Source organism: Vespa mandarinia, chromosome 8, assembly GCF_050613455.1.
Source record: "Vespa mandarinia isolate Hongniang chromosome 8, ASM5061345v1, whole genome shotgun sequence".
Classification (NCBI taxonomy): domain Eukaryota; kingdom Metazoa; phylum Arthropoda; class Insecta; order Hymenoptera; family Vespidae; genus Vespa; species Vespa mandarinia.
In genome coordinates this window covers 8,482,041-8,508,792 of record NC_140817.1, presented here as the reverse complement: position 1 = coordinate 8,508,792, position 26,752 = coordinate 8,482,041, and the positions used below count along the sequence as shown (strand labels likewise).

The following is a 26,752-nucleotide window of genomic DNA, read 5'->3' as shown; positions in this document are numbered from 1 at the left end:
ACTTGAACAAAAAATAAATGCGATAGAGCTTAGTAATGTTCTTAACATCGAACGAGAAGATCTGTAACATTCATTTGGAACGTGAGAAGTACTCACATAGAAAGTTCACTCGACAACTTTCCTCCTTTGGACAAAGCTCGGTCGAGAGATAAGATAAACGAAAAGACGATCCTGACGAGTAGACCCCTTTCTTCTTCTCTTCTCCTTTATTTTCTCACTGGTACACCTAGATACTAGAAGAATTGAGTCTCTGTTTAGATGTGCTCGAGGGAGATTAAAAAAATGCTAAGAGTCGAGTACCTTCAATGGATGAACAAAAAGAAAAGGTAAAAAACCGAAAAGAACAAAAAAGGAAAGAAGAAGAAAAACTGACACTATCCAATATGTTCGGCCATCTTGTCGAATAAAGCATTTGCAAAAAAAATCTTGCAACATTTTGCCGGAGGGAGAAATATTACTATGTATTTTTTCAAGAGTCGAAGAGAGAGAGAGAGAGAGAGACAGAGAGAGAGAGAGAGACAGAGAGAGAGAGAGAGAGAGACAGAGAGAGAGACAGAGAGAGAGAGAGAGAGAGAGAGAGAGACAGAGAGAGAGAGAAAGAGGTACTTCCAAAGTCTCTTTCAACGATATCTCTCACGCTTTTCATCTTTACGTAGAGATGAGAATGCAAAGAGCGACGGTCGACGCATCGTACACGATGCGTATGTAAATGCACTGGTTTGCACCTGGATAACTAAACCTCCTTCCGCCATTCTGCTCTCACCGTCCTATCGAATAATTATGTTTGTTTTCCATTTAAGTTGTTTGTGCCTCTATTTGCATCACTACCAACGAGACGTTTCACGCTTCTCTTATTCCTCATATCTGACAATCTAGTTCCTGGATTTCTTTATTTTCTTTCCTTTTATTTTATTTTATTTTTCTCTCAAATTTAAAAACATGCTCCTATGTAACAACTTTCACTGTTTAGGGCAAAAAGAAATGAAAAGGACTAAAAAAAAAGAAAACCAAAGAAAGAAAAAAGAAAGAAAAATCTTTTGTTTATTCAACGTTGATCGATTATTATGTAGTAGAATCCTCTCACGAGTCATCAACCGCGGAAGGGAAAAAGACTCCTTAGTGAGAGGAAGAAGTGATTCATCTCGGCGAAAGTGCGATTCGATCGTGTTTCTCGAGAGACGAGAAACGATTCCGGCAAAAGAAGATCGGCGAACGCACGTAGTACGCGTAGACGATCCTACGGAGTCGAGAAGGAATGTCTCTCTCGGATGCTGACGAGCATGGATTAAGAGCACGGCCGACTACTTTCTCAGGAATATAAATCGTTTCGACTTGATCGAGAAGAGATACCTACGTGCTGCTGGTAAAACCGAGCCAACGTTATTATCGCTACAAATATCACGACCTTTCCTCTTCCTCGTTCGAGAAAAGAAAAAAAGGAAAAAAAAAGAAAAAAGTTCCTTCCTCCATCTCTTCCTGACTTTCTTCCTATCTTCGAGATATTGGCCTATTTTCCTCACGAGAAAAGAAATTTCCACTTCTTTTTCTTTTCTTTTTCCTCGAAATATTATTCCCTATCGTGAATTTAAGAGATTGTGTAAAACGAATATAAGTAAATGGATGTACTCGTGGAACGAATATACCAATTAAAGAAGAATTTTTTTTCTTCCAACGAATTTACGATCCATTTTCTTGTAATTTATTCAAGAAAGTTGCGGAAAGACGAACATTCGTGGATTCTTTAACGAGAAATGAAGTACTCTTCGAGTTCGAGAAAGCGATAATAGTCGGTGGCCAGGGATACAAGGATTACGTGGTGGGACGTAAATCCGGAGGAGAAAATAATTGACCAGCGATATCCTCTTTCTAATTTTTTTCTTTTTTCTTTTTTTTTCTTTTTTTTCTTTTTTCTTTCTTTTTTTCGCCGGTATCGATATCGTGCGTCAGGTGCTCGGCTGCCACCGTAAACGGTAGGGAAATTAGTTTAGTCTGAGAGAAAGAGAGAACGAAAGAGAAAGAAAGAGAAAGAAAAAAGAAAGAAGGATGAAGGAAAAAATGAGAGAAAAGTATAAACGAAAAGAGAAAGAGAAAAAGAGATAGGTAGAGAGAGAGAGAGAGAGAGAGAAAGAGAGAGAGAGAGAAAGAGAGGTAGAGAGAGAAAGAGAGAGAGAGAGAAAGAGAGAGAGAGAGAGAGAAAGAGAGGTAGAGAGAGAGAGAGGTAGAGAGAGAAAGAGAGATAGGTAGAGAGAGAAAGAGAGGTAGAGAGAGAAAGAGAGGGAGAGAGGTAGAGAGAGAAAGAGAGGGAGAGAGGTAGAGAGAGAAAGAGAGGGAGAGAGGTAGAGAGAGAAAGAGAGGGAGAGAGGTAGAGAGAGAAAGAGAGGGAGAGAGGTAGAGAGAGAAAGAGAAGTAGAGAGAGAAAGAGAGATAGGTAAAGAGAGAAAGGGAGGTAGAGAGAGAAAGAGAGATAGGTAAAGAGAGAAAGAGAGGTAGAGAGAGATAGGTAAAGAGAGAAAGAGAGGTAGAGAGAGAAAGAGAGGTAGAGAGAAAAAGAGAGAGAAGAGAGGACTTGGTTTGGAAGCTACCAAAAAGGTTATCGTTACGTTAGCTGCGCCTAGCTACGAGCTCGTTTAAGTATTCACGCCGAAAAAAGGGTAACAAGGAGGTCCGAAAGTTTTTGATTTTAAAAAGCGCCTTTATGTTTTATTCAGCAAAAAGCGAACTTCCGGGATGTAGGATGATGAAGGACGGTGCACAGTCGACATTTTATGCACGATGGGAAGGCGATCGAAGTAGTAAATGAACGACGCTTCTCAGAAATCCATTTCGTTGAGATTAAAATAATCGCTAGTATTTATCTTCTAGCCGATTTAATCATTTTTTGTATTTTTATTCTTTTTTACGCTCTTCCGACAAATCGATCGTGTTATCGTGTTATCTGGAGATTGCATAAGTATGCTAGATAGGATTCTTTACTAATCAGTTATGTTCGCATTTACGTTTCCTCTCTCTCTCTCTCTCTCTTTCTCTCTCCAATAACTTTGTTATTTTCTCATGTCGATGAAGTCGATGATTATTATTTTTTCGCGCTTCATATTACAAATGTGAAGCATCATCGAATAGAAAGAAAAGCAAAGTCACGAACGAACGTTCCTTTCATCTCGCGATTGTGTCGATCCTTTTACTCTCTCTCTCTCTCTCTCCCTCTCTCTCTCTCTCTCTCTCTCTTTCTCCCTCTCTCTCTCTCCCTTCCCTTTCTCAAAAGAAGAAGAAGCGCAAATGTAAAGTGCTTTGGAGAAAGGGTGACAACGAGGTAAGAATGAGGAAGAGTAGGAGAGGTTGCGAAAGGTCGGAGAACATGATTGCACCACCTTCGGAGAAATTACGGAAGACGACGGAATATTTGGATGAGAAGAAAAAGAAAGAGAACGGAGTAGCAAGAAGTAAGAGCGTGAAGGTGGGGCGGAAGCAGTCAGGGAGGTAGAGAGAGGGAAAGCATGATAGGGACGAAGCAACGAAGCTACTCTCAAAACTTATACAAAATTAGATTTTAAATTCCGTCCTTTTCTACCGTATTCTCTCCTCAACCTTTAAATTGCAAGAAAATAGAAATGCCGTACGCAAGTAGTCACGATTCTTTCGAAACTTACAGCACCGTTCCGTGAAGGACAAACAGAAAGGAAGGGCTTTCCATTTGTATAAGAAGAAAATGTAAGAGAAGAAAAATCTTCTCGAGATATTCTGTACCTTCTTTTCCCTCGAGACGATGCATTTTCGTCTTTGAGCGTAAAAATAATGAGAAACGCTAACGCGAGCTTTACGAGGGACAAAGTCGTTTTATGGTATATATGTATCTGTTCTATATAGATGTACATTTATTTCGTACATACTTATATATATAGAGTTACGAAGAAGAAAAATCGAAACATTTCGCTATCTTTTTGGACATTAAGGAATGTATTTACTTGATACGTACTTACAGAGACGCGTCGAATGTCGTTAATATTAATGTCTCATCCGGTCGATGCTTCGCGTTGGAACAAGTAGAATTAATCGATCGCATCCATGTATAATGTAATACGCTGAGCAGTCTCGACAGAGGGATCCAAAGGCATATTGGCTTTGATAGCTCCGTGTAAACGTGACATAACTTCGAACGAGTGATCGCACGATACGGTTTTATGAAAACAACCTTCGTTTTATCTCGAGCCCAAATGAAATTTTCCTATCCGTTGCATGGGAGAAACTGTCATAAATTTTTCTCTCTTCCTCACTATCTCTCTCTCTCTCTCTCTCTCTCTCTCTCTTTCTCTTTCTCTCTTTCTCTCTTTCTCTCTCTCTCTCACTTTTCTCTCTCTCTCTCTCTTTCTCTCTTTCTCTCTCTCTCACTTTTCTCTCTCTCTCTCTCTCTCTCTCTCTTCCTTTCTTTCTTTCTCCCTCTCTCTATATCTCTGTCGCTCTTCGTTACGTCATTTTTTCAAAAAATCAACAAATTCGAAAGGCATGCTGTTCTCCAAATTACGTCGCCGCTATTCGCGAGTACGGCTTAACGAGATTACCGTTTCGTACAAAATCGCCATTGGTTTGCGTTGACGAGCCAAACCGTGGACTCTACGGAAAAATGAATTTTCCATTTTCGGCTCGCTGAAGCGAACATTATTCGCTCTCTCTTTCTCTCTCCGTTTTTATCTCTGTTCCTCCCTCCATTTCTCTTTCTCTCCCTCTCTGTTCCTCCCTCCCTCTCTCTTCCTCTCTCTTTCTCTCAATCTATCTCTATCTTTCTCCTCACTTTGAATGTTTGCAGAAGAGGCTTTTGTGAATAGCCGACGATCAACAGCCGATCGATAGGGAGACACGTAAATGCGTTGTCGTCCGTTCGAAGACTTACCGTCGCTTACCACCTGATTTACATAATTAATCGAGCATGTTGGAACGACGATGTAAGTAAATACTTACTTTGACGATGAAATCAAGACAACTTTATTCCATACGTAATTGCGTAGAAATAAAGATATGTATGTAAAATCGTCGTTGATTTCACACTATGAAGATAATCTAATTTAAATTCCAAAAAGTTTTTCTTTTTACAAAGGTTGCGTCAAAGTGTACGGACTTCCGTGAGAATATTGATATCGCGATTCGAATTTCAATATCGTCATGCATGCTATCGTGACTATTCGCACGCGGTACCGACAACGAGCGGATGAGAGAAAAACCAAAATAGGAAGGGAGAAACTGTGGGGGCTAAATTTGCATAGTATGATTTCGACCAAATCCAATATTTGTGAAACGACGGCATAAAGTTAAATGATCGAAAGGTAAAAGAGTTTATCATATTGTTCTACGAAAAATATATATATATATAATTTTAAAGAAATTACGTCATGTAATTATCCCATTACCTTTTGTAAATATATACTTTGAATTTGAATAAAATGAATAATGGAAGGGACATACGAAGCGTAAAACACAAATATCGAGTTCTCTTGGAGCCTAAAATGGGCCAAGTAGATCGTCCCGTATAAACAAAAATTTAAGCAACTTAGCACGTTAGTCGTGCCAAGTCAAACATTTACCATATCGACTAAATGCCATTCTGAGGAAGCATCCTCGCTTTGCTAAGACCACCTAAGGATAGATTAGTTCTTAAGCGACATAAGCCAAGCGATCTAACACCATCGACGTTGCGATTTCTCTCATCAATCGAACAAAGCGATCTATTTCTTGACGAGAGCAGAGAATATGATGATTTGATGAAACATAGGTTGAAAATGGAACGAGGTACAAGGAACATAATTTTCCTAAAGTCGAATGAAATGGTCAGGATCTGTTCGTCTCTCGTATACATATAAAAGTGATGAAACCATGACGAATTCAATTCTTTCATAGAACGATCGCACAGAGTTCACTGGGTTGGCCAATTCCGGCGTACCTAAATAAAACTAAAAATCTAAAAATTGTACCGAGAGATAGGGAACGTTCGTGTAGTCTCTATAACACACTGATACGCGTATATATGTATGTGTATATATATATATACACATACATATATCTGTATGTATTAGGTATATATATATGTAGGTGTATAGCTGAATTCAGACAGATTTATGCGTACTGCCTTCGTATTTTTATTGCGAGCCCCAGTCGGCTGAATAGGGTTATAAGTCACGCGTTACGAGCTCCGTTCGATATAATCTCGCGTGCGAAGAAGAATAGAGCTTTATTCGAATAATGCAAATAAAGGTGGAGAATAATTAAGCTGACGCGAACGTCTCGCGTTATTCCGCAAGAACAATATGGTAAGAGCGTGAAACTATAAAACGTATCAAAACCAGAAGGAATGTCAGACCGAAAGAGGAATCTAAAGTGAAACGATCTACCTTTATACGTTCAAAGTCCAGTGGTATGTTAATCGTTGCTACTTCAAATACTTGGAGAACTGTATTTGAGAAACGTATATGAGAGATATTCCATTAATAACCATTGATATTATAATAATAGCATCTCGGGAAATATTTCTGGCTAAATTACGAGCTAAAAGAAATATCAAAGAATTTATGAGTTTTATAGAACACCCATGCTCAATTTGCATCTCAAATTGCATGGATGAGTTGGTCGCTCGTTAACGATACATTTCGATAGTCGTTCGACGACATTCCTACCAAGGTCATTCATCATAAATTCAATCTTAAATTCGAACCTCTTCGCTGTTCTCTCAAATGAGAAATAGCACGTTTCAATGGTTCGTTCGGATTTTGTAATTCGTCTTATTTGTTTTGCAAGAAAATAAAAATATCTTAACGTTATTATATAAGGTCATGTAAAAGCTTTCTAAAAATTGTATCCATGTTCAAAGTCTCATAAACGTGTGTTACGAAAGTATATAAACACGAAAATGCAGTATCTCTTGTTATATTTTATCGATTAAAATTCCGATCTTGAAAAGTTCTTTGAAAAAATTCTATAGATAAAGCTTCGAGCGAATTTACAAGGCAAGAGATTCAAGGAGAAAAATGATTTTTGGTAGAAGCGTTGGCTTGAATGCGAAAAAGGTGAGAGGATAAGTTCTAACTTATAGGAGCATTATTTCAACGAAACCGGAGCAACTAAAATGCATTTTCTTTTCCATATTTTTTCAAAAACTCTACTATGACGAGTACTATTTATTTATATATTTATTTATAACCCAATAATTTCTATGAATATCGCAGAGCAAACTTCGTATTTTCGGACTGTAACTTTTCTGTTCCTTTAAATATTTTACAAAAATTATATAATACAATTGAAGACTATTATGTTTTCGAAACTCGATTAATGGTTTGTACGAATATCAAAAACGAAACTGAAATCGTCAAAGTCGAGTTAAAATAATCGTAATTTCCGAGACTACCGTGTGAAAAATGAAGCACGTACAAATCTTCCGACGTATAAAGGTTAATAAAGCGAAACCGGATATTTTCTAGGATGATCGCGACTTTACAGAAATGTTTTTAAAGAATTTTAATGCTTTAGAACGTATATGTAAACTGTTATATTTATAATACTCTGTCAAACTTTTAACCGTGTATAATTTAATATATACACCAAGGTATATTGTATAACAAATAGTAAATATTGTAGGAACAAGCGTGACTCTTATGCTCTGTCGAACAGGGCGAATCAAAACAATGATACTGCTGACAAAGTATATTCGAGATCTTACTTCTTAACTTTACTTGTTCTAGCACTTAAGTTACGAACATTAAACTAAGTAAAGTCGAGCTGGCGTAGGAGTTTGAATCATACAGGCGTGCATGCAAACGAAAGACAGAAGAGTTCCAAGTTCGTGCTCCAGAGTTTGCCGAGGGCCTTCAGTAATTTGCATAACGTCGCAAATACGTAATATAGAGGATAATCCTTAATAACTTCTCTACCAGGAACAATCTGCTTATCATTGAGAGATAGACTGATAAAATTCTACCTAACTCGATATATTTACGTGTTAACGTCTATACGGATCATTTCCTACTCTTATTCTCGAAATTAATTAATGAGAAATTCGTAAAATATAAAAAAAATGTCTCCGACAGACAAATTTAACAAACGGTTTATTTCAAGTTTTTATCACTCGTGATATATATATATATCAGTCCTAATTCAATTCACAGAAGGAAAAACTCGTCCTCGGAAATTTTTACGAGGTATCTTCGTTTTCTAACGTTTCGAACAACGACGAGAACGACGACGAAAACGACGACTTATGGGTTCGTTCTCAAGGAAAAGCACTGGTTGGATGCATACACATGTCGAGCACGTATATTCCGCTAAGAGAAAAGTTTCTCTGTCTGTTCTGTGCATTTGCGTCTGTGGATTGCAGCTGTTGGTGCAGAGAAAGAAAAAGAAAGAGAGAGAGAAAGAGAGAGAGAGAGAGAGGGAGAGAGAGAGAGAGAGAAAGGTGGAGAGATAGAAAAGGTATAAGAGAAAAAGTTTCCTAGGCATTTTCGCGTTGAGAAAAGCCGCAAGAGCTACGATTGCAAAGTGTCGAATACTTTGCAAGAACGATCGGAAGTCGGAATGTCGTAAGGCTTGAAGCCAACGTCTGATCCGCTTATCGACAGGCTTACGTTGTACCTCTGCCTATCATCAATTCGACATCTCAAGAAAATTTATGTATATATATAATATATATACAGATATATATATATATATATATATATATATATATATATATATATTTATAATATATAATATATTTTTATAAAAATTTCTTCTGCTATTTGCGCGCAGCTGTTTTATTTGGCAGTATTTAAAAACAAAAAAAGCTTTTGAAACAATCTAATATATATAAGTGGATATGATACTCAATATGATGAATGAATGATATATTCAAAAAACGTAAACTTCGATCAAAAGAATTAAAAATTTTATTTCTTTTCTTTTACGTTTTTTCCCCCATTAATATTCGTCCTTGATTACTTAAAAACAAAAAAAAAGAAAATAAAGGCTTACATTATTGGAGAACAAAGCTGAAGAATTTGAAAACGAGTCTTTCGATAAAAAGTAAAAAAGGAAAGTGAGAAGTTTAAAAGTGGCGGTCGGTGGTTCGATCGGCGGTTCAAACGATTCTTCTTTTTTCTTTCGCGAGGAGAGTGCCGAAAGCATCCTCTCGTTTCTCGTAAAATGGTCTCGTAAATCATAACGACTCGGAAATCGACAGTCGGACTTACCGTTGCGCGTTCTTCCATACTCTCGTAATTCTTATTCGACCGACTATAACTTATGACTCGGAAAACGTGCTCTGTCACGCCTATTATTTATTTTTTATTACGTTCAAACGTATCATTACTTGTGTCATTAAAAGTATCATATTGTACGATTATTAATTCGTACAATATTATTTTTGTCTCCGTAAGGAAGTATATTGGATCGGACGAAATAATAATAATTCAATATATTTGATAAAAGTAGAGAAAGAGAGAGAGAGAGAGAGAGAGAAAGAGAGAGAGAAAGAAAGAAAGAAAGAGATGGAGAGAAAGAGATAGAAAGAGAGAGGAAAAGAGACAAAAATTAACGCACTTGCAAAAAATATGTTTGCCATGAGATCATCACAGTTAAGGCTAATTAACGAACCAATCTCGAACTGGGAGAAATTGGTTAATGAATCCACGAGTAAAGCATTGGAATATCCACTCAGCCATATCGAATTGCTTATTTGAAGCGAGCCATCCCGTTCATTTAGTAATAAGTAATAAATAACAATGTTTGTTACTTATTATCACTCAATTTCTGTTCGTTCTTCCCTTATCAGAGTCCTCGAGAGAACTAATTCCAGAAAGAAAAAGAAGAAGAAAAAGAAATTATCTTTAGATTGGTCGAGATTGGCATGCTAACTCAATTCCGAAATTTTATTTCAGATATTAGCTCATATGAGGAAGCTCGTTTAACGAGCCATTAATATACAACGAGACAACGCAACGATTCTATGTTTTCGCGAAGGGATTTCACCGTCCCACTCGAGAGTCTCTCGTAATTAGTTCTTTCGTTGAGTACCTTCCTCATTTAACTATAACACCTAACTCGTAATTAAAGTTGACGTTATTAAAAACAAAGTTACTTTTACTCACTCTCTCTCTCTCTCTCTCTCTCTCTCTCTCTCTTTCTCTCTCTCTCTCTCTCTTTCTCTCTCTCTCTCTCTGTCTCTCTTTCTCTTTCTCTTTCTCTTTTTCTATTTTTCTCTCGAATACGTTTATCAATTGATTTCTTTAAGATCATTTCCAACGATCGATCATGAAATTTCGGATATAATTATGGTCGCATGCTTCTATATCCGTTCTACATTTCGTTCTACATCCAGGAGGCACTTTAATGAAATAATTACCAACGATCGATGTAAATTGAAATTGTCGCGTGTTGCAGTCCGAATACATTCGGTCAGAGAGAAAATCGATTGAAATCCGCACAAATCAATAGTGTCTCTAATTCGAAAGATTGATCAGGAAATAAAACAACGAAGTTAATTAAATGCGATGGAAATCGTTCTTCAGATTTTATTCGATATAAAAAGAAAAATTGGGTAGCTTTCGAGAAAGTACGTTTGAATCCCGAGTAACGTAAGACAGTAAGAAACGCTCACGATGCATGCCGGAACTCAAGCATCTTTTATTCACGATGCCAACGACTCTCGAACGCGATATACCTACGTATACTTCCGCGAGATTCTTCACGTCAGATTTGAAGATATACACGTATTTATACGTGCCATAAAAGAGAACAGAGGTCTCGGTTCGATGAGATTTTATGGCCTTTTTTCACACTTCTCTCCCCTCGTTCCTCGTTCCCCGTTTTCCAGAATTCGAAATTTTCCCGATAAAATCGCCCAAATTTACGATTCTCTATGATTCAACGTTCTTTTCAGCGTTTTATACTATTGCAAGCTTTTGCCAAACAAAAAATAAAAAAGTGTATCGGAAACAAAGCTAGGAATTACGACGTTATTTTTGACAAACCTATCAACGTCATTCTTTCTACTTTTCATCTTTTTTTTCTTAATACTTTTATATATATATATATATATATATATATATATATATATATATATATAACAGAAAAAAAGAAAGAAAAAAGAAGAAAAAAACAAGCTATTATTCATACGACAATCCATAAATTTCACTGACACGTGATTCACATTCTCGACGAATAAACCGAATTTATGGTGAATACGATCGATCTTCTTAAAACGACATCGATAGCTCGCACGTACGGTTCGTCGAAGTAATTAATTAAACAGTTATTATTCGTCGACAACTGTATGCACTTTCGTGATATCGTGCGCGCATTGCAAAACGACATTTCGATGTGGGCGTAGGTTTAATCGATCGATGAAACGTCTAAAATTCATCTGTCGCGTTTGCATTGACGCGAGAATGCTAACAATGTTTCGTTGGATCGATGTAATACCGATATTCTGAATAATTAAGAAAATCATTATATTATCATAAAAAAATTATATTAAATAAAAAGAGTATCCAAATTTAATAGTCTTAAGAACCATGTGAAAATGTTCATATATTTAGAAGAATCAAAAATAGGAAAATGTTATATTAGATTCAAAATAAATTTTAAATGATAGTTTTTCTAATATTTTTACTAAAAATTTCATTTTACAATTGTTAGAATAATTATTACTTATAAATTTTTTAACAATTTTAGTAGTTCTTATTTCTTTTATTTACTTTTTTCTTTTTATTTTTAGAAACACGATATATTATAAAAATTTACATTTTGACATTTATGAATGTAATTCTATGTATTTAAAATTGCTATCAAATATTACTAATTGCATCATTTTATTATTCTAGCTAGAGAAGAAATTGGGAAATAAAAAAGATCGAAAAAATATTCTTTCCTTTAAAAAAAGAATTCAAAGAGCAATTTATAAAACATTTCTACATAAATTATTTGAAAAATCGATTATTGAACCAAGTGCCACAAAGAAGGTGATAAAGAGCCGCAATTTAGCCATATGTGTGTAATATATAACATATTTATATATTTATAATATATATATATATATATATATATATATACACACACATACACACGCGCACGCACACACACACGCACACATATATATGATCTCGTGGCACAATAAAATTCGAACCAATAAGTGTAAAATTTGGTAATCGGGAAAAGATAATTCGATCAAAAAAAATCGAGTCTCGATTTTATCGGTTGGTCAAGTTTAAATGAGAAAATCAATGGAAGTTTCTGCACGAGCCAACCAACCATCGGTGTGTTCGTTCGCTCCTTCTCGTAACTACGTTAAAATAATATTTGCTTACGAGGTCGTCGTTTTGAACCGTCCAAGCAATATACGAGGGTTCTTGTAATGGCGAACGAAAGCGACTTATTAATCACTACTATACAAGGGCTAACAAAATGAGCAGTATCGTTTTTCATCGATGAAAATCTTTTGTTAATATCTAAAATTCGAAATTAGTGTATCTAACTAAAAAGTAAAATAATTATGACTTCGGTCGTAAGGTAAAAAAGTTATTTTGTTTTCTTCGAGTTCAAGGCAACCAGTCGTAAAAATAAAGTGTCTTCGTTTCGAAGTTGGAGAAATATATAGCCAGAAGGAACTCGGAACGTCGCTTCGGAAACCGCACCGTTTTAAGATCTACGGATCTACGGGAACTTGAAGTAGGTATTCTTTTTTATGCAACACAATTTCGTGGAAATAACACGCAGTTCGTACTTTCGCTCTCTCCTCGATTTCGTGATTCAGTCTGACGATTCTGTATAGGTTTGTACGAGCACGGAAAAGCTTTTTCGCTTTCTAGAACTAATAAACAAGTAAAAAGTAACTTTCTTCGTGAAACGAGTCCTTTGATGAACAATACAATATCAAAAATTAAAGATTCAATTTGTCTTAAATAACACATTCCATAAATTTATAACTTAACGATATTCTATATTTCTATATTGTGCAATATCTCAAAAATTAACGTCAAAATCGAAATTGTCCAAATCCATAAAAGCCCTCATAAACCCTTCTCAAGTAGACTTCTCGTAAGCAAAATATATAATGTATACGAGCTACAAAGATCACTCCTACAATACTAATCCATTTGAAACATTATGAAGAATATATACTGTCCTCTGTATTCATAACTCATAACCAATAAGCATAGAACGAGATTTCATTTACATATGTCGATCGTCATTAACCAAATATCCCGCGCATTTAAATATTAATGGAAATACTGAGAGTTTCGAAATATGTTCACGATTACATAAACCAAATTTATTCCCAACTACTATTTATTTATTTATTTATTTATTTATTTATCTATTTATATGCTTATCTGTCTAATAATCATTAGATCGAAAAATATCGAGAGAGAAGAAAGGAATAACATTGGAAGAAAAGTAAAAGTAAACGTTTGTATAGATTATAGAGACGACTTAAATATTTCAAAATAGTCGCAAAGATTTTAATTTTCTATGCTGTGGAGATGCGACAAAGATGAAGTTAAATTAAAACTTCAATATCCAGCACCGCAATTACCCTCACTAGCAATGTCCGAAGAGCAGATTGCTCGGAATCATACGAGCGAAAAACTTTATTTTCCAAGTGGCACTGAACGCTTGTCCTAATTCCATCTCCCGCTTAACTCGGTCGAATCCTTTTTTTCTTTCTCTTTTTTTCCTTTTTTTTTTCTTCTATGCTCCCCTTATTTTTCCTGTCGAGTACTACTAGCGTCATTGTCGCAAAAGTAGCTCGCAAAATACATGAGTACATTCCAATCTGAGCTTTGCTAATGCTTTCCCGCGGAATTAAGCTCGAACCTGCCCTTATCCTTAATTTGATTATCGAAAGACCGTGAGAGAAAGGATTATTCCGAATTCGTTTGATCGAAGACTCTTTTGAATTAACTGATCTTGATAAATCTACAATTTCTTTAATTTAAAAAATATGATATATAGATTATTATTATTATTATTATTATTGTTATTGTTGTTATTATTATTATTATTATTATTATTATTATTATTATTGTTATTATTATTATTGTTATTATTATTATTATTATTATTATTATTATTATTATTATTATTATTATTATTATTATTATTATTATTATTATTATTATTATTATTGTTATTATTGTTTTACTCGTCAATCGTATTCATGATTTTCTCGGTAGAATATCTTTCCATTATTAATACGAATCGATCAATGATATTGCATTCTTCATTATACTAATGTTTAATCATTAGTTTTTACGTATATGATAATATGGAAATAAAGAGTAAAATAGAGATAGCGTTGAGAATTCGTGAAATATCGAAACGAATTTACGTTGCCGTGCCTTCGCGTTCGTACGATCGATCGATTTGTACTAGTGTTAAAATACATAGATATGTGTACGCATACATCGATATTTCGATGCGTACGCGAATTTCGAACAGCCGATAAAATCGGTAGTCCAGTCGCGTTATCCACTTAAGCGCCAGGACAGCGCAACACCAAATTGAAGTTTCGAATTAAACCGTCCGGATGATCCGTCTCGTCTCGTGGACGCGGCTATGCCATCTCTCTCTCTCTCTCTCTCTCTCTCTCTTTCTCTTTCTCTCTCTTACTCTCTCCCTCTCTCTCTCTTTCTCTCTCTCTCTCTCTCTCTCTCTCTCTCTCTCTCTCTCTCTCTCATGCTCTTTCTCTTTCTCTAAAGCTCGTTTGCAATTTCAGTAGCCAGCAAATATGTCCACGTCCGGTTCGCACAGGTTTAGAGTGAATGTATAAATCCTTTGGACTAATCTGCTACATTCCTTGGTCCTCGTCCTGCGAAGGGAATAATATCTTCTGGAAATACTTGCGAAATTACTCTCCTCTAACTCAAATTCGATATACCCTTGAACGTTACGCAAACTTTTAATTACCCTTGAAATCCATCGAGGTAACTCGAAACATTTAATTTTTTAATTCTCGTAGTGAAGTCACGTTTATCGAACCTTTTCTGATTTCACGAAAATATCTCGGTAATCATATTATCTGGTAAAAGAGAAGACTGTTGGTAATTCTCAATGGCGTAGCGATGTAATGTCTCCTCGAGTTTGCCGAGATAAAGAGAGAGAGAGAGAGAGAGAGAGAGAGAGAGAGAACTTTTTTCCCATCGGAAATGCATCTTGTGAGCGTCCGTATAAAATAAATACATTCCACACACGTCCCATGAGTTTATCTCACGAAGGAGAGGGTCCGACATATTGGGATCGTGCTAGTCACCTAACCACGTTTATGTACCTTCTGCGTCGACTTACTTCAGCGAAACGAAAGTCCGCCTTCTCCTTCCTATTCTAACGTCTCTTCTTGAATTATAATGCAAGTACTTTCAAGGAAACCACTTTAGTTGCCTTAATATTATTCGATTATGATATCGTGCTATCGTCGAAACCACAACCATCTGCGTTTATAATTTAGTTATTTTTAAGTCCTTCGCATTCTTGACAATATTAGTCTCATTGTTCCAGGTGTCGGATGAAACAATGGAGAAGAGATCTTCCACCAACTTCTGTCATAATCACTTTTCATAACGAGGCCAGATCGACGTTGTTAAGAACCGTAGTCAGGTAAGTTCTCCCTTCTTAATCGTTTATACTTTATTTTTTTTTTTTTTTTTCACGGAAATTATATCGAACGAACCAATGAACATTTCGATATAATCGGTTTTAAAGGATAGACAGAAAAGAAAAAATAAAGTTTCTACTATATACGAGTAACTCTAGAAAAGTGAAGAAATTCAGAATACCGGCCGATGGAATTTTCTAATCGTCGTTCCATCGTTCCATCGCGTGTCACGAGTACTATATCCGTTCAAAGTAGGCGAGACATCGAGATCCTTTTCAAGCCTCTCCTTTTCCCTTTCTCTCTCTCTCTCTCTCTCTCTCTCTCTCTCTCTCTCTCTCTCTCTCTTTTTCTCTCTTCCCTTCTTTCTCTTCCTCCTCCTCTTTCCTCTTCGTTCCACGAGTTTCTGGCATCGAGCATAAATCAGAGATTTTTCTCATAACTCGGTCTCGTATTAATTAAAACATTTTTCCATCTACGAGACCGGAAGGAAAAGAGATGAAGGAGAGTTTTGGTAGTCAAGAGTCGGCAAGTTCTTGCAGAGGTTGAACCAAGAGGCGTAACGAAGCCTTAAATTTATTTAAGGCGACCATATAAATCGACCGTTCGAATTAACGAGAATTCTTAATTACTTTTCTTTTCTTTTTTATTCTTATTATTTTTTTTTTTTTAGCGTACTCAATAGAAGCCCTGAGCATCTGATCAAGGAGATCATATTGGTCGATGATTTTAGCGATCATCGTGAGTACTTCGACTGCAATTTTTTTGTTTTTGTTTTACATATGTATCTACAATTGGAAAAATTTTTTCATACGAATTCCATTCATCGTTCCAGCTGAAGACGGCGAAGAACTGTCAAGGATTCACAAAATACGAGTGATCAGAAACGAAAAAAGAGAAGGTTTAATGAGATCGAGAGTTCGAGGCGCAGATGCGGCCACTGCTAGCGTTTTAACGTTTCTAGATTCTCACTGCGAGTGCAATGCTGATTGGTTGCAACCCCTTTTAGAAAGAGTAGCAGAGGACCCAACGAGAGTTGTTTGTCCTGTAATCGACGTTATCAGCATGGATACGTTCCAATATATCGGTAATTTGCTTGCCTCTATTGTCATTGAAAAATTACTCTCGCTTTAAGTTCGAGTGGCCATGGAGTACACGTATTGTTCGTTAGAAAATGAAAACCATCGAATATAGTTTGAAATTGACTTCAATTATAAATTAAATAAAGAACGGGAGTTTCAATACTCTCTGCTAAATGAACGTGGAATGTGGAAAAGCAGGATTTTACGAGAAATTTCGAATTCCTATATCGAAAAAATTGGATCAATACAGTTTTTTTTTCTATAATAGGTGCATCGGCAGATTTGAGAGGAGGCTTCGATTGGAGTTTGGTTTTCAAATGGGAATATTTGAGCCAAGCTGAAAGACAAGCGCGACAAAAGGATCCAACGCAAGCAATCAGAACGCCTATGATAGCTGGTGGATTATTTGTCATCAATAAAGCTTATTTCGAGAAACTTGGAAAATATGACACCCAAATGGACGTCTGGGGTGGTGAAAATCTTGGTGAGATAATTTAACAATTCTCTTTAAGCTCATTTTATTTCAAAATGTCTACAAACTATCCGATTATTTATTCAGAAATATCCTTCCGAGTATGGCAATGCGGTGGCAGTCTAGAAATTATTCCGTGTTCTCGAGTGGGCCATGTCTTTAGAAAACGTCATCCTTATTCATTTCCTGGTGGTAGTGGGAATGTTTTCGCACGGAACACGAGACGTGCCGCTGAAGTATGGATGGATGAATATAAACAATTTTATTATAATGCTGTACCTCTTGCACGGAACATTCCTTATGGAAAGTAAGTAGGTTACTTTAGAGATCTATATTTTAAAGATCAAAATTCGTTTAAATGTTCTATCGATATCTTTTCTAATCCTTTTACTGCTTTTCAACAGTATTCAAGACAGAATGGAACTGAAACGAGAGCTGGGCTGCAAGCCCTTTATTTGGTATTTGAAACACGTCTACCCCGAATTGGTGATCCCTACGAGCGAGGGTGGTCCAGGAGGATCTCTGAAGCAAGGCACGGCTTGTCTGGATAGCATGGGCCATTTGCTAGATGGAAACGTTGGTTTATATCCCTGCCACGATACCGGTGGCAATCAAGTACGTACCAGTACGATCCATTTAACGAACGTAACGAAGTATTTTCTTCAATTACTTTCTGGGAAAACAAACGTTGTCCAAACGTTCGAACACCTAATAAATTACTCCTTTCGATTCGATTCTACTCGTTCAATTTTTCAAAATAGGTTCTTCTTAACGTAATGTGATACATTATTACATTTGAAAGTTGTACGCTCTAGAAAAATAAAACTATACGTATATACAGTATGTCTGGTTTATGTGTATACAAGTAATTATTTCCTTAAGTATAAAACATGCAAAAAAATGTTTTAGATGAATGTTGCATAATATCAAGAAGGACACATCGCAATGATTATTATTTGACTTTGCAATGATCTTAAAGGGCCTTGTAAATGTTACATTTACATTTTTATATGGAACTCTATATTTTTCATTATATATTCTTATAGCTGACATCAAAAACTGTTTTCAAAATACTACTTACATTATATATTTTGTATAAACTATTGTTTAGTTATTTTACTTCAAATTTGGCATTAGCATTATCTAATGGACCCTACGAGGAGGTAGTTCGGTTAGACTTTGTATGCTTCTAGACAAAAAATAATCGAATTGAGCCACATCGCTGCAACATGTGTGAAAATATTCTTAATAATAGAGAACATGAAGAAGCATCCTAATATTGTTAGGACACCAATGTCAAAGACAGGACAGAAACGACATAACAAGATGGAACAGGATAGAATTGGAAGAAATAGGAAAGGGTAGGCCTGGCTTACCTTGGTTCCAGCGAGTCGAGTCGGGTCGGGTTGGGTTGAATCGGATTGAGTTTAGGTTCATTTAGTTTATGTGCGTCTGGGGTCTTATCTGGGGTTTCATCTGCAGTTTTGTCTAGAATTTTCTTCGCGATTTCGTCCGCGGTTTTGTCTACAGTTTCATCGGTTATCTTCGGCTATCTTTGGATATCTTATTAAAGATAATCAAAATATCTAAAGATACTCAAAAATTGCCGCTATTCTCGGGTATTCTATCTTAGTCCGATTCAATCTGTTTTGTTCTCCACTGTCTTGTCTTTAAAATCGGCGTATCGTCATCATAAACCTCCTTCTATTTACATGTTCTCCGTTATTAGAAATACAAAATATATATTTTGCATCGATGTAGCACAATTTAATTGTTTTTCATCTAAAAGTATGCAAAGTCAGATCGGACTAAGTATTTCTCTGCGAAATACGTCGGATAATGTTAATGACAGTTCTATACTAAATTTGAAACTTAATAAATCGTATAAAATGTAAGTAGTGTTTTGAAAATAGCTCGATAACAATGACGAATATATGTAATAAAAAATATAGAGTTCTATTTATAAATTTAAACATGATCTTTGCAGAGCTTTCCGTCATTATCGCAAAGTCTAATAATGATCACTATGATGTAATTGATGTTGTACAACATTAATATGAAAGATTTTTTCCATTTTTAACATTTAGGGAAATTATCAAGTTTATACATTTAAACTGGTCACACTGTATATCAGCTTCATAAAGATTTACAAAAGAAGCAATATGGTTTTATGATTTATGATCGATTAGTTTTTCACTAGTTAAAACGATGCATTATAGGATTCATGGATAGAGAAAGTTTTGATTGAGAATAAAAAAAAAGCGAATGGTAAGATATAAGTTTAGAGAGCTATATTATGGATAATTTAACCATTTCAGGAATGGGGTCTCACCAAAGATGGTCTGATAAAGCATCACGATCTTTGTCTGACGTTACCACTTTACGCGAAAGGTACGACGCTCCTCATGCAGGTTTGCGATGGCAGCGAAAATCAGAAGTGGCGACACTTGGAAGGTGGTCTCATAAGGCACTCCAGGATTCCCGTCTGCGTGGATTCCAGATATCACGCTCAACGTGGAATCACCGCGGAGAAATGTGACTCTAACGCGGAAACGCAGAGGTGGCATCTCTACAATCACACTCACTAACTTCCATCGTCCTCTCGATGAGAACAATCACCTTACTCGACCGCGTAATAATACATTTCTCGTCTCACGAGCTCGCCGAATCTTCCAAAGGATCGATTGTTTCGTTCGTTCGATCGTTAAAACGAACGTGCGAAACGAATTCGTCCCAGAGAGAAGGGAGATTTCTTCTCCATCTTTTCCTTCTTCTTCTTCTTCTTCTACTACTATTTCTTCATCATCATCTTCTTTGGGCCTAGAAAAAATCGTCGTTCTTGAAACGAATCACGGACCACATTCTCGGTTTTTTTTTCTTGAACCAATCGGTACGATGACTCCGGATTTTTTATATTATAAAACGTGCTACATGATATAAAAAACCAAAAAAAAAAAAAAACAAAAAAAGAAAATACAATAAAAAAAAGTGTAAGGACTTCGCATATTCCCATCGAAATTCCCTTACGATTTAATTTGCGCGAATATTTAAATATCTAATGATCTCAAAATACAATCGCTCGAGCGATTATTTTTATGCATTTATTTTCAAAATATATATTTTTCTTTACCTTCCCTTTTTTAAGTCGGACGTTACTTCAGTATTGTGGTATTTTAATATAGAAGATACTTGACGAGAGATTTTGCTTGTGAATACCAATTTGAGATTATAATTTTACTAGTATATACGTTATATAGAACAAAGAATCGATAGAGCAATGTGTGTACGTTTTGACATGAGATAATCCTAGGTTCGATTATTAATATTATAATGTTTTTTTTTTTTTTCTTACTCTTTACTAGTCATTCGCGATGATATATCTGCTTTCCACAAGTTTTATTTTTTATTGTAATCTAGGAGAAGATGCATGCGTGGAGGAACGAGAATATTATTTCTTACGGCTTGACGATTATCGATGGTCGACAATATGTCGTAGATCGAGTCAAGAAGCTTTTTAGTCACGTCTTTACGAATTTGAAAAATTCATCTACGCTGCGTCCATTCTCTTCTTCTTCTTTTTTCTTTCTTTTCTTTTTTATATATACACATACACATACATACATATATATATATGTGTGTGTATATGTGTGTGTGTGTGTGTGTGTGTGTGTGTGTGTGTGTATGTATATATATATATATATATACATAGCAGATTTTAATCAATTTTTAGACCGTTCGGTTGCATCGATATTTTTTGTCTCCAATCCGTTAGATTGGAATCGTGAAACAAAGCGAATGTTTCAACTCCACGCTCTATGATTCTCGATAAAGAGATTTATTTTTGTAAGAAATTATATATGTATTTACTTGGTTGTGCAAACGGATGGGAATCGCGATACGATTAGCGTGTAATGATTTGACACATTGCGGACCGATCAATCGATAAACTATATAATTTCGTTTAGATCTCTTCGGTGAAACGTATAGAAACAATTAGTATAATTAATTATTACAAGGATCTCCGCAACGCGTTAAATGCAAATGCGAAAGTACATATACACGGTGACTTATATAGCAATATGACGCAGGTCTTACAATTTAGGCAAATCGGCATGTGAGATGGCTTTTTTATGGCCTCGACTTTCCGCCGATAAACGATTATAACTGCCGCCGTTTTTGCGCCGGATTCGCATCTATCGGAGGTTTGAAATTTAATATTGTACGATATTGCGCGCTTTGCATTGAGCTTTTGTATAATATTGCGCCCATCCGAGTGTCATCTTCAATGTTGACAACCGTAGTCGAAAATGTTTGTTGGGAGATTGTTTTTTTACATATTGGTACTTTAAATAGGCGATAACATGTTTAGTGTAGATATTATAAATGATCGATATGTTCTTGAGAGATGGCAGAAAGAAAGAAAACGATTGTTCGTTAATAACAAGTATATTGTACATTTAAATTAGAGAATGAGAAAACGATATAAACACGTGAATACATTACACATGCCTGCGTACTCGTAACATTATCATCCAAATTTTATGCGTTATCTTTAAATTTAATTTTTAATTTTTATTCGATGAAATTTATGAAAATTAAATTTCATTTTACAAACTTTTACTCGATGAAGATTTATTTTTCAAATGTTTAACTCTAAAGAAAAATATCATTGAAATAAATTAATGAATAATTTATATAAATTGTAATGTTGCGTGTATGTTGGTTATGTACATACATAGATGTAGACGAATTCTGTGCGTCTGTTTCATATTTAAGATACTTTCGCAAAGTGAAAATGTGGTAGACGCGCGTACAGGTGCAAGAATTGTAGACTTCGTGATGAAAGTTGGGCCCTGGGGTGTTCTGAACTGGGATTTGAATCTGAGTCTATCGCTTTCTGGCCAATTTCAATCTCACGAATGCCTACTTTATTAGAAATGGAGATGGTCACTCCCACAGAATTATATGAAAAAAGACCTTGTAAATAATTTCATATATTCTATTAATTAATTATCTTTCTCCCGTCCTAACTTCTCGAAATAATACTTCTTTGCTATAATAAAAAAATACGAATACTTTTTCTCTTTGCTTCCGTGCATGACGAACGATTTGAAACTACAAAGTTTCTCTACCATAATTACGCTGATACCTGTAAATAAACCTTATCACGTGAAAATATAAATATAAATTAATGAAAGAATGAAACATTGTACTTTCCAAGTATATAAACTGTATTATAACACTGAAAATTCGAGATTAAGTTAAGATAATAAGTAATCAGTCAATGTTAACATTCGTATCCTATAAAATATCTTTGTAATTGACGAAGAAACGTTGTTACAAGTAAAATACGAAGGCTGTATAGCGAACTATTCCTTACGTATTGTTATTTGCGATTTCTTTTGAATCATTAGAAAAATGAATTTTTCTATAAAAGAGTGTAATCATAATCGAATATTTCGAAAAAATAACGAATATTTTAAAGACGATTAGTACATATTATGAAAAAAATAAAATCATTATGATTTTATAATTCAGCATCGATTATATTTAGATCGCATATGTTGAAAAAATAATTTCGTTTAAATTAAAATTCCGAAATTGTCCTCAATATCATCTTTTTATTTTATATAGATTAATTTCTTTTCAAAACATAAAGATCAACATTCTCTTCCATCCTATTCGCAAATGTATAATAATTATTACATATACATAAATATATACATAAATATATATATATATATACATAAATATATATATATATATATATATATATATATATATATATGTATATACATATATATGATAAAACTACGATATTATAGTAATTCTAGACAAAGTTTTTCTAATAAAATTATGACACTTCCGCAGAAACATATTTATTTATTATAAAATTGATTTAGTTAAAAATCTTACATGGATAGTTTACACACTTATGAAAGTCTCTATTATAATTTCTAAAATTTCTCCTTGTCTATATTTTTGCATTTTATTTCTTCATTCCTTTTTTAATTTTTTTCTTTAATTCATCAATATTTATTTCTGTATCTTTTGGATTATTCTCTATTGGTTTTTCCTCTGGTGGAATAAATGCCTGCTCTCTGCGTTCTATCCTTCTCTTTTTAGCCTCTTCATGTCTAGTCTCTTGTTCTTTCTTCTTCTTTGCTCTCTTTTGTTCTTCTTTTAAGAAATATTCTCCAGACATAAGCTGTTTATCAAGTTTGCTTTCTTGCTGCGGCGGTGGGAATGGAGTATACGGTTTTTTCTCCCTCTTCTTTCTTGGTTGTTTTCTCTTACTAACATTTTTACTATTAAACTTAGGTAAAAATCTTTCCCAGTTTTCATTCTTCAATTTGGGGTCTTTTGCTAATTCTCTTTTTATCATTAATGCTTTTATGTTATAAATAGGATGAATATTTTTCATAGTATCTTCAGCAATACGTCTCACCTGTTGTAAACCTTTATAAGGTCCTAATGCAGAGACTGTCTGTCCTTGAACTAACACATAACAACTTGTTAATAATTCTATAGATTTCAATGTACATCCGTTTGGTCCAATTAACCTTTGTCGTCTCTTAACAAATTTTTCCTTATTTCTTACAAAGGAAGAAATTTTTATAATATCAGAACCAATGTTGTCTTCCAATACTCTAACTGCTTGTTCAAAAGGAACTGATCTAGACATGAGTTTTATCATATCTCTTGCTTTTACAATAATATAAGGATCCCAAGTCTTTCTTGTCGTTTTAACTGTCATACTACCTTCCACGAGATCTAATTCTGCTTTGACCGCATATTCGTCTAATGCTTTCTGCACCAGAGGCCAATGTTCTTTTAAATATTGTTCTCTGTACTTTGGAAATAAAGTAGCAAAAGAACTTTCCTCTAAAAGACGATGTGGATTATCTTCAGGTTTGAATGTTGGAATTTTCAACGCCCAGGCATTATCCACTGGTCCAGTCACTTTCGGAATCTCTTCTGATTCTTTATCACTCATTTTTTACAATAAAATTTATAATTAAAACATTACACGAAATATTTTACTTCCGATCGAAATTCACATTTGATTTTTATAGGTTATAGTTCGTATTTTTTAGTATTCAATTATACACTAAATTTTTATATATAATAAAACTGTCTATAAAAATAATGTTTTCTTTTGTATTATTTTACGTTTCCTCGATACAATGATAAAACATGTATTTTTAAATAAACGAAAAGAATACACATTTCTACATGCAAATAGTTCCATAAGCGCCACGTATCGTCATATATCGCAAATATACTACCATCTACCGATGATATGATTGTAAGAATTTGTATATAAACTATATATACGTTTATACCTGTGTACAAAGAAGCGTAAAATTTAACACAACAATAACAACGTATTATTTTAAATTATTATTTCCGTATAATATATGTTACATTTACCATGTGAGTAACAGAATTAGTATTGTAATTATCGGTAAAATAGTACTCCACTTAATAGTTACTAAAAAATTTTAAACTTTTCATGGCGCGAATCACGTGTACGTATGTTTAAAATGAAGATTTGAAAAAGAAATATCATTGTTAAGTTATTCAATTAACTACTTTTCGGTAGATATTTATTATACTAAAATATATATATGTAGTTTTATGTTTATGTAATTTGTATAAATTATTTCAATATTTTTTAGTCAATATATTTTCTGAGGTTAAGTTTGTTAAATATATACTTGTACGACTAACGAAAATGAATTTAATTTTAATACGTAATTAATGATTTAAATTTTATTAAAAGTGTAATAATATCTCTGGCAAATATATTTTTTAGTGAATATCTTTTCTGAGGTTAAGTGTGTTAAGTATATACTTGTACGACTAATGAAAATTGATTTAATTTTAATACATAATTAATGATTTAAATTTTAATAAAAGTGTAATATCTCTGACAAATATATTTTTTAGTGAATATATTTTTTGAGGTTAAGTGTGTTAAGTATCTATTTATACGACTAACGAAAACTGATTTAATTTTAACACATAATTAATGATTTAAATTTTAATAAAAGCGTAATCATATCTCTGGTAAATATGATTTGCTGTATAATCTAGGAAAAATAAAGAATATATAGGTAACAGAACCTCAATTGTACTTAATATCTTGGTTTAGTTTTCCTTTTTTTTTCTTTTATTTAATATCTATACATTTGGCTTTAGGCATTCTTTTTTATGTTTGAATGTATTTGAACTGCACAGACTGCACTAGTGTCACACATGCTTTTTTATGTACCATTAGTCTCCCTTTATATTTTAACCCCTTTGAAAAGGGTAAAGGGCTTCACCCCTTTACACATAAAAAAGGGATAGCTGTTAAAAAAGGGTGTAGCAGCTGAAAAAGTATAGGCCTATTTTAATAGATACATTATATCTGAATAATTTATAATATTATATAAAATTAAATATTTGATATATCAATCTATATTTCTTTATTATTTTTTATATCTGTTTAATATAAAAAAAATGTTTAATTAAGACAAGATTGTAAATGCTTCATCTTTTCTAGATAATAGTTGTTAGGACAATATTTTTTCTTGCTTACAATAAAAATTCATCGGACCACACCCTTTTGACTATGGGATTTGGAAAATTCGTTCGGGGCATGCTCCGTCTCATAGCCAATACAGATCTTCCTGTTCAAGGGTTACGGTCTCTCTCCTATACTCTTGACAGAGGATCTACTCCCAGGAATTGGGGAAGGATTCCTGTGATTGGTCAGGGAAACTTAGTCTACGACCAGCTACGTAGCAGTTTGAAAGGGGTTCTTCAGTTCTCCGTTGGCAGCCGTTGCCTTTAGATCATATATATCTTTTCATCAATCAGTGAGCATATATTGTTGAAGTGTTGAAATAATATGTTTTAATGGATTTAACAATAGTAAGTTTTAATAGATTTAACAGTAGTAAGTTTTAATATTAGTGCTTTATGGTTCTCATAAAGTGCATGTATTTTACAAACTATGTATTCAATCAAATAATTCTTATATCACATATTTATATTATTTATTTCAATATTTTTCTCTTATAATATCATTTTTATATATTTACATATCTTCAGTTTTTGTCAATTTAACTTTTATTATTCATTTCGTATCAAATTACTATTCAAATATTAATTTTATATTTTTAACATACAATATGCAATTAGCAATGTTATTCTCTATTATAGAAGATTGATTCTCCATCCCTTTGATATGCAATCCTTTAGGGTACCCTTGTTGTGAGTTACCCTTTTTTTAGTCACCCTTTTTTGAGATACCCCTTTTTGGAGGTATCCCTTCCTCAATTCTCTCCCCACCATCAGAGATTTTACCCTTTTTATTTGGAACAAAAAATATTGTCGTTTTTCTTCACAATGTTTGTATTTTTTTTAAATATCAGTTTTTTATAGCATGGTTTCAGTTGTCTAAGAATGATATTTATAAATTGTAATATAAATTGTACACACTTCTTTTAGAAGTATTTCTTTCAGTTGCATTTGTTTCTTGTCTATAGCTGTACTATATCAAATGGTGGACAATAAATTTACCTTCTTTAAAAGGGTGTATGCTAG

The 26,752-nt window shown here is 34.1% G+C and overlaps 3 protein-coding genes across 3 annotated transcripts in view; 2 read left to right on the top strand and 1 right to left on the bottom strand.

Moving 5' to 3' along the window:
• Nucleotides 1-22,786, top strand: part of Pgant2 (polypeptide N-acetylgalactosaminyltransferase 2) — a 98,217-nt gene extending 75,431 nt beyond the window's left edge. The window contains exons 4-10 of the mRNA XM_035876074.2: nt 15,508-15,606; nt 16,275-16,342; nt 16,437-16,688; nt 16,952-17,167; nt 17,243-17,462; nt 17,560-17,770; nt 19,474-22,786. Coding sequence (XP_035731967.1) covers nt 15,508-15,606; nt 16,275-16,342; nt 16,437-16,688; nt 16,952-17,167; nt 17,243-17,462; nt 17,560-17,770; nt 19,474-19,743 — 1,336 coding nt within the window. The 3' untranslated portion in view covers nt 19,744-22,786. The remainder of the gene's footprint in view (nt 1-15,507; nt 15,607-16,274; nt 16,343-16,436; nt 16,689-16,951; nt 17,168-17,242; nt 17,463-17,559; nt 17,771-19,473) is intronic.
• Nucleotides 22,787-23,057: 271 nt separating this feature from the next.
• dbe (KRR1 small subunit processome component homolog dbe) lies at nt 23,058-24,456 on the bottom strand. Its single transcript, XM_035876096.2, has one exon. It carries the CDS (start codon nt 24,150-24,152, stop codon nt 23,145-23,147), a length of 1,008 nt encoding a protein of 335 aa, XP_035731989.2. The 5' UTR covers nt 24,153-24,456; the 3' UTR covers nt 23,058-23,144.
• A 676-nt stretch (nt 24,457-25,132) lies between these two features.
• Nucleotides 25,133-26,752, top strand: part of LOC118445951 (uncharacterized) — a 47,631-nt gene continuing 46,011 nt past the window's right edge. Inside the window, exons 1-2 of the mRNA XM_085658702.1 lie at nt 25,133-25,228; nt 25,843-26,022. The gene's annotated coding sequence lies outside the window, so the exon portion shown is untranslated. The remainder of the gene's footprint in view (nt 25,229-25,842; nt 26,023-26,752) is intronic.

Coding starts and splice junctions, on each gene's coding strand:
- dbe (XM_035876096.2), bottom strand. CDS start 24,152: ATGAGTGATAAAGAATCAGAAGAGATTCCGAAAGTGACTGGACCAGTG.